Source organism: Cucurbita maxima, unplaced genomic scaffold (genome assembly GCF_002738345.1).
Source record: "Cucurbita maxima cultivar Rimu unplaced genomic scaffold, Cmax_1.0 Cma_Scf00020, whole genome shotgun sequence".
NCBI classification, from domain to species: Eukaryota; Viridiplantae; Streptophyta; class Magnoliopsida; order Cucurbitales; family Cucurbitaceae; genus Cucurbita; species Cucurbita maxima.
In genome coordinates, this window is record NW_019272036.1 from 757989 (window position 1) to 771418 (window position 13430).

Here is a 13430-nt window from a genome sequence, read left to right on the forward strand (position 1 = left end):
TTGCGTGGTAAACCCGACCAGAATGCCCCTAATTTTTTTTAGTAGTAGATAATGTTTTTAAATTTTAAAGCTAGAAAAAAAAAAAAAAAAACATATATAATAAATAATATATTTTGGTGCTATTTAATTCTAAAAGTTTTCAAACCCTTCTTTTTTGTGCTTTAGAAAGGTCTATTTTATGTCAACATTCACCATTCATCAAAATATATATATTTCCAATTTGGGACAAACAAACAACAATAATTGTAATATTTTATAAGTACAAAATTATAATTTATTTGATATTAATAAGGTTTTTTTTTTTTTTTTTTTTTTTTTTTTTTTTTTTTTTTTGAAATTTNAAGCTTAGTTGTTAAGTTTCTAGATTTGTGTTTATTTGATACTTAAAATTTTAAAAAGTATTTAATTAATCCATAAAATTTCATATTCATCTCTTTACACTTTCAATTTTATTTTTAATATATCACTTAATTTTATATTTAACTAATTAATTAATTTTTTAAAGAAGTTAAATTCAAAAATTTATTAGAAATGTTTTAAATAATTGTTTCTTTCTATTATTATTATTATTATTATTAAAATAACCTAGTAATTTTAAACTTAATTATTACAAGTTTGATGGGTAGCCGTTTAAGTCCACTGAAGCTCACTGCTAGCAAATATTGTCCGCTTTGGTCCATTACGTATCTTCTTCAACCTCATAGTTTTAAAACGTATCTACCAAGGAAAGATTTTTACACCTTTAAAGAATGTTTCATTCCTCTCTCCAACCAATTTGAGATCTCACATGATAACTAGAATAAGGTTCGAGGAACAAGACTACTTAACTCTAACGCTCTGAGAGTTGCTCAATAGAGTTTATACCCAATGATCAATCATTTGTGAGAGTCACGTGAGTCTCATATCTGGAAAAAAATAAAAAAATAAAAATACCCCATCATAACGAACATCCCCTTATGATTTTCGCTATTACTGTTTCGTCCCCAAACAACTCGATCTTCTGCACCTGCAATTCTTAAAAGAAAAACGTGTTCAAATTAACTTATTCATTAGTGTATTATATTTCAATTCAATCATTAGTTTTTATTCTCAAGAGCAAAATATCCAAATAGTATGGGCAGCCATTATCAAATAAATAAATAAATAACACGTGGAGGTTGGAGTATGGATGGAAACAAATAATTGAAAAGATTTTTTAAAAATAATAAATTAGAAAATTTCAAAAATAAAACAATCCCTTTTCCTCTAAAGTTTTTTTTCTCATTACATCACCAACTTTGTCTTCCACTTTCACATCATCAACATTTTCTCTTTATTTTTATGGTACTATCATCGCTCATATCTCGGCATATAATCAATATATGAAAATAACATATAGTACAAGAGATTTGTAAGATGTCACGATCGTCATTTAATCAGTTTATTCCGCTACATCGGTCGGGAGTAAATACAAGAAGAAGAAGGAAAAAACATCAATTTTTCAGCTTATTCCGCTACTTCTGTTATCAACAAGTTCTTGATGAATAATTACAAAAAAGAAAAAAAAAGTCTTCCAGTCGTATCTTTAATGATCTCGAGAAGGATGAGGGGTATCGAGTAATATATTAAAAAAACCATAAATTTTTGGAATTTTCTCTCAAACCCAATATTTGTTTTTTATTATTTATTTATTAAAAAAAAAAAAAAAAAAAAAAAAAAAAAAAAAAAAAAAAAAAAAAANNNNAAAAAAAAAAAAAAAAAAAAAAAAAAAAAAAAAAAAGGAGTTGGCTGGCAGATATGCATCACCCTATCTCTTACAAATGTGAATGAATGGATGCCGTAATTCCACGATTTAAACATTCCTTCTAATTTTCTCTACCATTTACCTATTTTTTAATTATAAAAAAAATCATTATTTTAAGATTTTTTTATAAAAAATATATTTTTAAATTATTGGTCGAAACATATTAATACAATACAATGTCAGAGTAAACGTATTATCCAACGTGAAAGAATTGTGTAAGATTAGAGAGGACAGTTACTGAACGAGTTAAACAAAATATGGTTTCGCAAAATAATCAAGAAAGTTCATACAAGTGCAACACACACAAACACCACCCGACTCAGCTGGACCAGAAAGTACCTTTTGAACCTTATTCACTGGCCTTATAAGACCTCCAGCCTAGTCTCAGAGTTCTCGAACGATCCAATTTGGCCCAAAAAATGGGAATCTCGAATGCACCCTGAGGTTAAAAAATCTATAGGCCGATTTTTTTTTTAATTTTAATAATATGTACCGGTGAACGGAAAATAATCAAACATTTAACTTCGTGGATTATAATTTTAATTATAATAAATTTTGTCTTTTTTTTTTTTTTTAAGGTACTGTTTGAATCCTAGTATTTATCTTCAAAATTACAAAAGAAGAACGAATTTTGATTTGACATTAGATTTCCTTTCATCTCAATAGTCAATAGCTTATGTGAGGTTGACTTTTTTTTTTAATTATTATTAAAAAATACGTGGAAAATTATAATTTTCTTATTTTAAATCAAGTAAAAACAAAATTACATTTACAACAAAAATATAAATTTACCTTCTTTTTCATACTTAAAAATACAAATAAAAAACACGAACTATAATACGTAAATTATAGCCAATTCGAGCGTAAATCAATAAATAAAATATTAATTTATTATATAAAAAAAAAATTGAAATAAAAAATATGTTATTATAATATTGCCACTTGTAGTAAAAAAATAGGTCTAAGTTTCCTTTTCATTATCTACTCATTCTCTGAAAATAGACAAAAAGAAAAACATCATAATAAATTATAAATGAAATTATATATAAAGTATTTTACATAATTATTATTAAATAAATAAGAAATAATATTGTTATTTTGAATTAATTTAAAAAACAAACCATAGAAATTAGTGTTATTTTTGTTGATGATAATAATTTTTTTTTTCGATGAGGGCAAATTCGTAAAAATTAATTTAATATAATTATTAATCGTTATAAATTTTTTAAAAATGATTTAAAAAGATAATAGATATTTTATTCACATAACTGTGTCGAAGACATAAAAGCAATTAAATTTGCTCCAAGATTAGTTTCCCATGGTCGTTTCCGGTCTCCATTTCATCGCCGACCTCCTTGTCGCCGCCGTCAGCCTCTTCACTTTCCTCTGTTTGCGCAAAACAGAGCCTCAGCCGCCCGCCGCTTCTCTCCGCCAGAAAACACGGCGCCCTCGACGGACTTTTCACCGCCGCAATTATCAGCCTCCCCTCTTCCCGGTGGGGTGTCACCCTAAACGACTCTGTTTCTCTAATGGTAGTCAACGGCGGCGGAAGCCGATGAGAACCTGAATGCAAATTCGAATTGAAATGGGGTTTCTTTTCCCATTTCCGGTGAAAATCCTCTCCGTCAATCTCCGGCGAGAAAATAGTGTTCTCAATTATATCGCTGCCGGTTTCATTGCCCAAATTTTCAGTACAGAGGTTCAGGCTCTTCTCGCTCAAGCCGGTCGGGTTGAAGCGTTTGGTCAGGGGATGAACATAGACCGATTCTTGTTTACTCGCCGGTGGGGCGAGCGATTGGAGTAGAGACCATCCGCCATCGCCGGCGCCGGAATTGGGAATTCCGGTGGGCGGAGAAGGATTTAGAATGTGGGTTTGATCGGAATCGATTAAGGAAATAGAAGGGTGTTTTAAAGGGAGCTCAAAAGGGGGGAAAATGAAGGTTCTTTGGTCGGAAAGATGAGGGTCGAGGCATGACTGTAAGCCTCTACAGACCATAGTCGCCATTAAAATGAAGCTCTGTTTGAAACAGGGGAGGAGAGAGAAAGAGGGGAATGGAGAGAGAAGGGTGTGGAGGAAGAGTGAAGGGGAAGGGGGGAATTTGTAGGGCTTCAAAAAGTGAGAGAGGAGGAAGAGAAGACAAGGGGGGGTGGGTTTTTTGGTGCTTCTTTTTGCCACCACTTGAATTTTGTGACATTTTTGTTTTTGGAAAATTAAAATAAATAATAATAATCATAATAATGGGTTTTGCTTATTTTTTACACTATAAAACAAAAATAGAGGGTTTATCCCAATGGAAAAATATCCAACCTACAATATTTTTCTTCGTGGTCGGTATCGTTTAGTAGATAAGTGTGACATCCGAGAGCAAGAAACAAGGTCAGAGAATGAGACGAGAGCTGTGATTGGTCAGTATAATTTAGTACATAAGTGTGACACTCGAGGGAAAGGAATAAGGTCGGAGAATAAGATGAGGAGCTATAATTGGTCAGTATAGTTTAGTAGATAAGTGTGATGCTTGAGGGCGAGGAACAAGGTCGTGTAACAACTGAAACCCTTTGCTAGTAGATATTGTCTTGTTTGGGCTTGAACTTTCTCCCCAAGGTTTTAAAATGTGTATGTTAGGGAGAGGTTTTCACACTCTTCTAAAACATGTTTTGTTCCTTTCTCCAATCGACGAGGAAATGAATATCTCTAATTAAGTTTAAGAGCTTAATTATAAATATTTTGATGAATCAATAGGTGAGTATTAGTATCCGTTTTTTCTATCAGGTCATGCTTCACTGTTACTTTCTCTCGTGATTTTACTAGCTTAATTAGGAAACAAGTCATTCAACATTTGTCATTCATACCGAAATATTTCGTAAGGAAAACTGTTATTTCTTTATTAGTTTGTTACATTTTTTTTTTTTTGTCTGAGTTTGCTCATGTGTGAACACAAGATCATGCTTCACTGTTATTTTGTCGATTCTCTCCCGATTTTACTAGCTTTGTTAGGAAACAAGTTTCTCGACTCGCTTGTCATCCATGGAGAAATCGTGAGGAAAACGGGTTTTTTGTTTGAGTTTGTTCTTGTGTGAAGATAAAATCATGCTTCGGTGTTACTTCGTCAGTTATCTCCCGATTTTGCTAGCTTTGTTAGGAAAGAAGGTATTCCACCCATTTGTCATTCATGGAGAAATCGTGATTTATTTATTTATTTATTTATTGCATTTTTTGTCGAGTATGCTCATGTGTGAAGGTGAGATCATCGTTCTTCACCAATTCTCTCCCGATTTTGCTAACTTAGTTAGGAAATAAGTTATTTCATTACTTCTCCCGTGTAGAACATTGTTTGTAGTCCAAATATAATGAATTGTAATATTTTGAACGATAATGATAATATTGAATTCTAACTCGGTCTTAAAATTACATAATTTTACAATTTCACCTTCATTTTTATTTTTTTAAATGTTAAATTACAATTTTTGTGATGTCCCACGTTGGTTGTGGAGAAGAACAAAACACCATTTATAAGAGTGTGGAAACCTTTCCAGATGTATTTTAAAGCCTTGACGGGAAGCCCGAAAGGAAAGGTCCAAAAAGAGGACAATATTTGCAGTAGATCTGGGTAGTTACAATTTTAGTCCGGAGAAAATTAAAATTTTAAAAACAAAATTACGAAAATAATTAAAATAATAATGAAGGATTATGCGTCATGTTCCTCTATCAAATTTAATAAAAGGTTTATAAAGTTTAAACTTTGAAATAATTTTTTTATTTTTTTTATTGACCATTCAAATTTATTTATAGAAATCTCGACTTTACACGAGAAAGACTAGAGATTCCAATTCATAGTTAAACAAAAGACTACTCCAAAAGCCAATATTATATTTTTTTACTTTGTTTCCCTCGGGATCTCGCAATCTGTCCCTTTAGGATCAGCGTTTTTACTGACACACCGCTCGGTCTCTGATTTTGATACCATTTGTAGTACAGAGAGTCTAACGCCCTCGCTGGCACATCGTTCGATGCTTGACTCTGATTCCATTTGTAATAAAGAGGTTCCAATGTCCTCGCTAGCACGTCACCTCACTATTTGCAATAGAGAGAGACAAGAGTCCTTATTGACACACTGTTAATACCATTAATACCATTTGTAACATTTGTAACATAGGGTCTTGCGGACCTAAAATAATTAAAATTCATTATTGGTCATTTAAGATGGGCCGAATTTAAAAGGCCCATAAGTTAGCGGCCCACTTTAACAATATGCAAGCGCTGGCCTGACTTAGCGGCCCACTTTAACATCCGCAAATCACGAATGGGCGTATTATGATTTGTGGGGCCCACCTGTCACGGTGGAATTAGATTTCATAAAAACGACCTTTCATCAACCTATTTTATTATTTAGTTTGATTTCCTTCATTAAATTATAAAATCAAAAATAATTATTTATTCTTGACAAAGTGAGTAGGATTCTTCAAATTTTTGTGTTAAATACGATAGTTTATATATATATATATATATATATATATATAAGGCTGAGAAAGATGGATTGTGAGATCACATGTTAATCGAATAAGTGAACGAAGTATAATATAAGGATATGAAAACCTCTTATTAGTATATGCATTTTAAAATTGTGAGATTGACGACGACATGTAACGGACAAAAACAAATAATATTTTATTAGGGTGAGCTTAGGTTGTTATAAATAGTTTCAGAGTCAGACAATGAACAGTGTGCCAAAAGAACGTGATGGGTGAAAGTGGATTAATTATTTAAATTTTTTTAAAAAAATTATATATATATTTTTAATTTCTTAACGAAAGGTTATTAAAATTTATTGAATTATTTATTTATTTTTAAATTTAGGTGTTTTATTTAGTTTTACGTGTAAAAGTATTGGTATATGCCAAACTTGGGTGGAGTTCGGTTGGAGCTTGGGCGGTCTTGGGGCACGGATCCATTTAGGGCGATGGGAGTGCGACCATTTCAAAGCGACCTTCTCGCCATAACCACAGGCCCAGGCAAATCTGTTTCCTCACAGGGGAGAGAGAGCGATGACGATGGAGATACCAGGGCGCATTGTCGCTGTTCTTCTCCTTATGCTGCTTCTCCTCCTCCTCCTCCTCCTATTCATCCTCCTCGTTGCCTGCAAACCATGGCGCTTCTTTTCCTATTCCCTTTCTCGCACCATCAAGGTTTTCTTTTTCTTTTCATCTTTTCGTTTTTCTATGTTTCTGCTGTTCCTTTTCCCCTCGCATTATTCGTTTTCTGGTGCCGATTGATTGCGGATACATTGTACAATCATATAAATTCGCGATCAAGCTGGTTGGGGGTTGGTTGGATGCTTCTCGTTCATCTGTTTTTGGCTCGATCAGTTCACTTCTTATGATGGGGGTGAATTTTAAATTGATGGGTGTTGGTAGTTTTGCTCGAAGTTGGCGTCGGTTGTCTGTTTGAGCGGTGATCTTTATATGGAAATGTTGGAGCGAACAACTGGAATCCATTATGTGAAACAATTTATGATTCTTATGTTGTAGCTAATGGCTTTATCTTTACAGCTTCCCTTAACGAGCTTCTTTCTTCGCTTCCTAATAGCTGGATTAAGCTCTTTCGAGATTCGGCTCTGTAAAATATGACTTTTTAACTTTAGTTATCATTCACCAGCCTGTCTGCATGATATAATGATTACCGATAACATTTTTTGATTGACTTGATTTCTCCTTTGTTTGACATTAATCCAGTGTGATTTAGATTCCACTTCACTTTTTTTTTTTATTTATTCAGAAATTGATGAAATATGTTAGTTTCTATTATATTGATTAAAATCCTTTGTTATGTGATTATTTTATTCTATTTTGTCATGTAGAATGCCCTGTGATCTCTTTATCTCCTTAAAGGAAACATTGATAAAAGGAATGTCCTGTGATCATGGTTGGTAGAATCATATATTTGTAGTTTTATGATATATGACGCCACCGTCTTCTTAAGTATCTTTACATATCGCTACCTCCCATGTTCTCTTTCAGGTTCATGACCTTGAGAGACCCCTTGTCTCTGATGCTGCGGTTGTCACTCAAAACCAAATCAATGAACTTCCGAGAGATTATGATTTGGAGGGTGCACTCCAAACTGATGGCCATTTTCGGTCCCCAAGTTTACACGGATTGATCCATAAGCAAAGACTACCTGCTGCATCTCCCCATTTATGTCAGGGTATTTGCTTCTGTTTTGTCAATGTTTCTTAGGCACCTTTCTCATTGTATAAGGTTAATTAATTCTTCATTTTTCATGGGTTATTTATTCATTTCTCTCAGGTGATAGATTGGTTCCAGATGTAGTTGCTGATCCTTTAGACGATATTTCTGTTGGTCAAACACTTAAACGTTCATATTTCACAAGCCAGATTCCAGAAGTTCGAAAGCATGCGAAACCAAGCGTAGGAAGTGATCAACCCCACGAGTCTGCAAGTCAAGTTATCTCACATGGAAGTAATTTATCATCTCATTCATTTATTCTGTGAGGCTATTATCAAATGTAATATATGCGAGTACGTAAAACATACTTTCATATCTTTCTGTTAGAAGTGCAGGAAGTTACCTCACTTTGGAGGTTACCTCCGGTCCTTCTCGTGGAGTGCGTTATTCCATACATTCTGCGGACACATCTAGGCTCCAGTTGACCCTTGGAAGAGCACCTCCTAGTGATTTACAGCTAAAGGATTCAGAAGTTTCAGGGAAGCATGCCTCAATAAAATGGAATCTAAATGTAATTATTCATATAGGGGTTCATCACCTAATTACAATCTACATTTAAGTTTGTTCTACCAACGTGTGTTCTGCTTATTACTAAAACTATTAATTTGTCTGCAGAATATGAAATGGGAGCTTGTGGACCTGGGTAGCTTAAATGGGACCTTATTAAATTCTCAACCAATCAGCAATCCCGATTCTGGAAGTAGACAGTTGAGTGACCCAGTTGAGCTTGCTAGTGGAGATGTTATAACTCTTGGTACAAGCTCCACTGTGTATGTAAGTTGACTTGCCCCTGTTTTTGTTACTTAATGTGTTAATTTTCTTTTATAGTAGGAACTATCATGGTTTAACTTAGTAGTAGAAGTGGAATACTGTAAGGGCTTATGTTTTTGAGGTCACTGGTTTGAACTGTCGAACTGCTTATTAAGATATTTAAAATCTTGCAAGTTCGTCAACACCAATTGTTTTTGAGTGTAGTTGTTACATAACATTAATTGAGTTGCACATAGTGGAACACAATGCAGGTTATAGAAGGAAAATTCCATTATGGTAGTATTTATCCTCGAGTATGAAATGGTTGATTATTTCTGGAAATTATCTTATCTGTTTCTACAACAACTCTGAAGAGATTAATATGCTTTCATCGTTCGTATGAAGTTCCTTTCCAGGAACTTCTACACTATGATATATTATGATTACATCATTACTAAGAAAGGCATCTCTACAGCATTTCCTCTAGCAGACTACATATGTTATATTTGCAAAAGGAAAGGGATTATTGGAAATCATCTTTTCCTTCAGTGTTTCTGTACTTAAATGCATTGGGTTTCTCTCTTGCAAGATTTTAATATGACTTGGTGCTTTCCAAGAACAATTTTTTCAGCTCACGAGCTATTTCTTGTAGGTCATCCCTTAGAAAGAAAAACTAGAGTTTTATAAGAAAATGCAATTGATGGGATCACTATGAGGTCTTGGTGGAAATAAATTTTAGAATGTTTAACGATGCTTCGAGATTTGGACATCTTAGACTTCATAGCCTACCTTTATAGCTCTCTCTAATTATATGATTTTTATTATTATTGTGCTTTTGTAATGATAATTCTTCCTTGATTAATCCCAACTGAAGGGAGTTTTTGTAATTTCCTTGGCTTGCCTTTTTGATTCCTTAAATTGATTTCATTGCTTTTGAGTTGTGAGGAGATTTAATTCCGACCTTTTAACCTTGATTTACTTGAAACATAAAATTATCATTTTTATGTTTGTGTGGATATTCAGAAGTGATCTTTGTTTGTGTGGCTATACCACTAACTTAAAAAGCCATTCCATTTTTTCTGAAAGTTACAGTAAGGTTCGGGATTAGAGTTTTTTTTTATTAAGAACCTGGGTTTATATTTTTATATATATATATATATATATTTCATATTTTCCCTCTTTGGCAGGTTCAAATTACATCTGAGATTGAGAGCCATATTCCTTTTGGAGTTGGGTTGGCTTCAGATCCAATGGCATTACGTCGAGGTGGAAAGAAATTTGCCATGGAAGATGTTTGCTATTATCAATGGCCTCTTCCTGGGGTTGATCAGGTTTTGGTGCTGGCAATTTGTGTATTTTTCTTTTTGTTAATAACATCATGTATGCCAAAACAGCTTACTTTGCATGGATATTTATCTGGCAGTTTGGACTCTTTGGTATCTGCGATGGACATAGTGGAGTAGGGGCTGCCAAATCTGCTAGCGAGTTAGTATCTGTTTTTAACTAAAGTGTTTCTGCTTATAATTATTACTTTCCGAATGAAGCTAAAAGAAACATGAAGATATTTGGCATTTATATACCACAAAAACTTGCAGAAACTACAGTATGACGTTCATAATGTATTTGATAGAAAGCACGATGAACCATTTTTAAATTGTTCTCAGACTGGTTATGCCTAGGGTGCATTATATGGAGATATAAAATTGACGAGTCACCGAAGTATATGTATCTGTTAAAGTTCTGGAATTTGAGTTTGATCGACAGTATGGCAACATTTGGAATTTGAGCTTCTGTCTTGTTTGACTTTGACATGAGAATAACTGCGTTCAATTATTTGAAAATCGTTGTAGTTTCCTGTACTAATTGTGCGGTGGGCTTGTACTTGCTACTGTACTAATCGTCAAATATTTTGACTTCTAGGATTCTTCCGGAGAAGGTCGCCACAATTCTATCTGATCCACTAAAGAGGGAGAGAGTAGTATCTCTTTGTGATGCTTCAGATGTTCTTAGAGAAGCATTTTCTCAGACTGAAGCTTGCATGAATCACTATTATGAGGTTTTTTCACTTCTCTTTATGAATTTTATCAACAAAAGCATGATGCAGGGTCCATAGACACTGCAGCAATGCCATTTTTAAAGGATTTTCTACCTGTATATGACAAGAATACAGTATTCAAACTTTATTATTTAAAAACGAATGTGTAATACGACAAATTTATATATGAGCAATGTAATGAAGTATATATATATATTTTTATTAGAGCCTCTTTCCCTTGCACAAAGGGGTTATTTTATTTTATTTGAACTTCTTTAGTATCGTTGCTGGCTATAATTGTTTAAAAATGTTAATAGCTCTAATCAATATCTTTCCAGGGTTGTACTGCCACGGTGCTTTTGGTATGGGCTGATAATGACAATAATTACTTCGTGCAATGTGCGAATGTCGGGGACTCTGCTTGTGTTATGAAGTATGTGTTTATAGTTTTGTTTCTACTTATTGGGTGACCAGAATGTTGAGTTTTGACGACTTTATTTCTGCTCATTTCTCCCTCCCCCTTATTTTTAATCATTTCTAAATTGAAAAGAAAAAAGGTTTTACTGACCTGTTGCTATCTTTTTAATTTCAGTGTTCATGGGAAGCTTATAAGGATGACAGAAGACCACAGGATAACTAGCTATTCAGAAAGACTCCGTATAGAACAAGCAGGAGAACCATTGAAAGATGGGGAGACACGTTTGTGTGGTAATGAAAAATCTGTCTTCACATTATTAGCAAATAGCTACTTTTGGATGTTGGTCATGTTGCTTTACACATTGCCTCCCTGGCTCAGGCTTGAACCTTGCAAGGATGCTTGGTGATAAGTTTCTTAAACAACAAGACCATCGCTTCAGTTCAGAACCTTATATTAGCGAAGTTGTCCATGTAGATCAAGGAAGCAAAGCTTTTGCAGTGATGGCAAGGTGATTTTACTTCCGGTCCACGTGGACCCCTATTCTTTTATAATATATAGTTAAATATCAACCTGAGCATGAGCATAATTCAATTAACCCTACGACAACCAAAAGGTCAAAAGTTAAAAACTCCCCACCCCACCCCCACACGTTAGAGAACTGAACGAATAACATGCTAGCTTTTATATATTTAAAACGACACTATTACCTTGACTAAAAGGTCAGATGTTTGAACTCTTTGCCTCACATATTAGAATTGAACGAATAACATGGTAGCTTTCATAACATCGATTATTCTTATTATGGAGGGAAATAGCTACAACAACAGTTAAGTTTGAAATTTAACTTGGGATTCTGCTAAAATCACAGCGATGGCTTTTGGGATGTGATTGGTTTGAAGAAGGCAATTCAGCTGGTCCTTCAGGTGCCATTTCTTTGTATTGCTGTTTAATGTTGACCTCCATTTTTGATATCTGTTTCAACTGAAGTGGTGATTGTGAATTGCTGCTGCTTCTGCTGCTGCACAGGCTAGGGAAAGATACTCCACAGGTGCAGAAAAGTCGGCCGAAAAGATGGCCAATTTTTTGTTGGGCGAGGCTAGAACACTGCGTACAAAAGATAACACTTCCATTATTTTCTTAGATTTTGACGTTTCTCATAGAATCACTTGTAAAGTTGAACCGTGATAAATAATTATGCATTACAAATGTTGTAGCAGTGGCCTTAGCAATTGTAATATTTGTATAATTTTCTGAACTTCATTCTTTTGGTCATTACCAAACCTTATATATAAAGAAGCCAAATGGGATTACGCGTTGGCAGATTATTCACATCTTACATTGTGTGCAATCTCTTTTTACCGATCACTGACTTATCATTTCGTTTAGAGAAAGGTGTCATATTTTCAGGATACTGAGCTAACCAAGGAGTTCCATGGCAGAGGTGGAGCTGGCCCTTAAGGCGATGCCACCCGACCAAAGCGTTATGGCTGGATGGAATGCATACTTTATATCGAATGTTCTGCCGATGGAGACAAGTAACAATCCAAGTTTGCTGTTAGCAGATTGTCATATTAGAGTTTCCCTTCCGGGCTTTCTAAAACGCGGGAAGGTTTCCATACCCTAATGCTACATTTTCCTCTCCAACCCATGTGACAATCTATCCCTCTTACCTAGCGTCTTTGTTGGCACTCTTATTGTTCTCTCTTGATACATATACTTTTGTTTTAGGTTATATTATGAATGATGCACTTATTGTAGGAGGAAAGATAAAGACGGGTGGGGTGGCGTCGAAAATAGATACCAGTTATCTTCATGTTACGAGGGATAGGATCTATTTAAAGATAGGATTTTGCTAGCGGGACTTGTATGGAATTGATAGTTTTTAGTGCTCATCAAAGGAGTTCCGAAATAGAGTTTTAAACCCTCGGGAGGGATGAAACTTTTGTATTAATGAAAAATTTTAAATTATAATGATATTTTTGGGGCAAAAAAAAAAAAACAAAAACAAAAAAAAAAAGACTAAATAAAAAAATTTATATGGGGGTGATTGTAAGGTGAAGGGCAGTATGGACATTTCAAATAAATTCAAGAGCTCTGGGGATGTAGCTGAGGCTCTGCCGGCAGCAAGCACACGCACAAGAATCACAGAAGAGAACAGACCAAACAAAAAAAAAAAAAAAAAAAAAAAAAAAAAAAAAAAC

The 13430-nt window shown here is 34.1% G+C and overlaps 2 protein-coding genes across 3 annotated transcripts; one reads left to right on the forward strand and one right to left on the reverse strand.

The window, feature by feature from the left end:
* Positions 1–3012: 3012 nt before the first annotated feature.
* LOC111494223 (protein FANTASTIC FOUR 3-like) lies at positions 3013–3877 on the reverse strand. The gene has a single exon (XM_023144115.1). The coding sequence runs from the start codon at positions 3786–3788 to the stop codon at positions 3075–3077; it is 714 nt and encodes a 237-aa protein (XP_022999883.1). The 5' UTR covers positions 3789–3877; the 3' UTR covers positions 3013–3074.
* Positions 3878–6699: 2822 nt separating this feature from the next.
* On the forward strand, positions 6700–12560 carry LOC111494516 (protein phosphatase 2C 70-like). Of its 2 annotated transcripts, XM_023144466.1 has the most exons (14): positions 6876–6967; positions 7639–7703; positions 7799–7985; positions 8087–8260; positions 8362–8537; positions 8642–8800; positions 9964–10107; positions 10200–10261; positions 10697–10832; positions 11150–11244; positions 11404–11519; positions 11608–11737; positions 12098–12152; positions 12256–12560. In XM_023144466.1, exons 2-14 carry the CDS (start codon positions 7701–7703, stop codon positions 12412–12414), a joined length of 1596 nt encoding a protein of 531 aa, XP_023000234.1. In that variant the 5' UTR covers positions 6876–6967; positions 7639–7700; the 3' UTR covers positions 12415–12560. The 2 variants fall into 2 exon arrangements, with proteins under 2 accessions (XP_023000233.1, XP_023000234.1); XM_023144465.1 differs by lacking the exon at positions 7639–7703 and having other exon boundaries at positions 6700–6967.
* Positions 12561–13430: the final 870 nt, after the last annotated feature.

Coding starts and splice junctions, on each gene's coding strand:
- LOC111494223 (XM_023144115.1), bottom strand. CDS start 3,788: ATGGCGACTATGGTCTGTAGAGGCTTACAGTCATGCCTCGACCCTCAT.
- LOC111494516 (XM_023144465.1), top strand. CDS start 6,827: ATGACGATGGAGATACCAGGGCGCATTGTCGCTGTTCTTCTCCTTATG. Junction 6,968..7,798: donor CCCTTTCTCGCACCATCAAG/GTTTTCTTTTTC, acceptor GTTCTCTTTCAG/GTTCATGACCTTGAGAGACC. Junction 11,520..11,607: donor TGGGGAGACACGTTTGTGTG/GTAATGAAAAAT, acceptor TCCCTGGCTCAG/GCTTGAACCTTGCAAGGATG.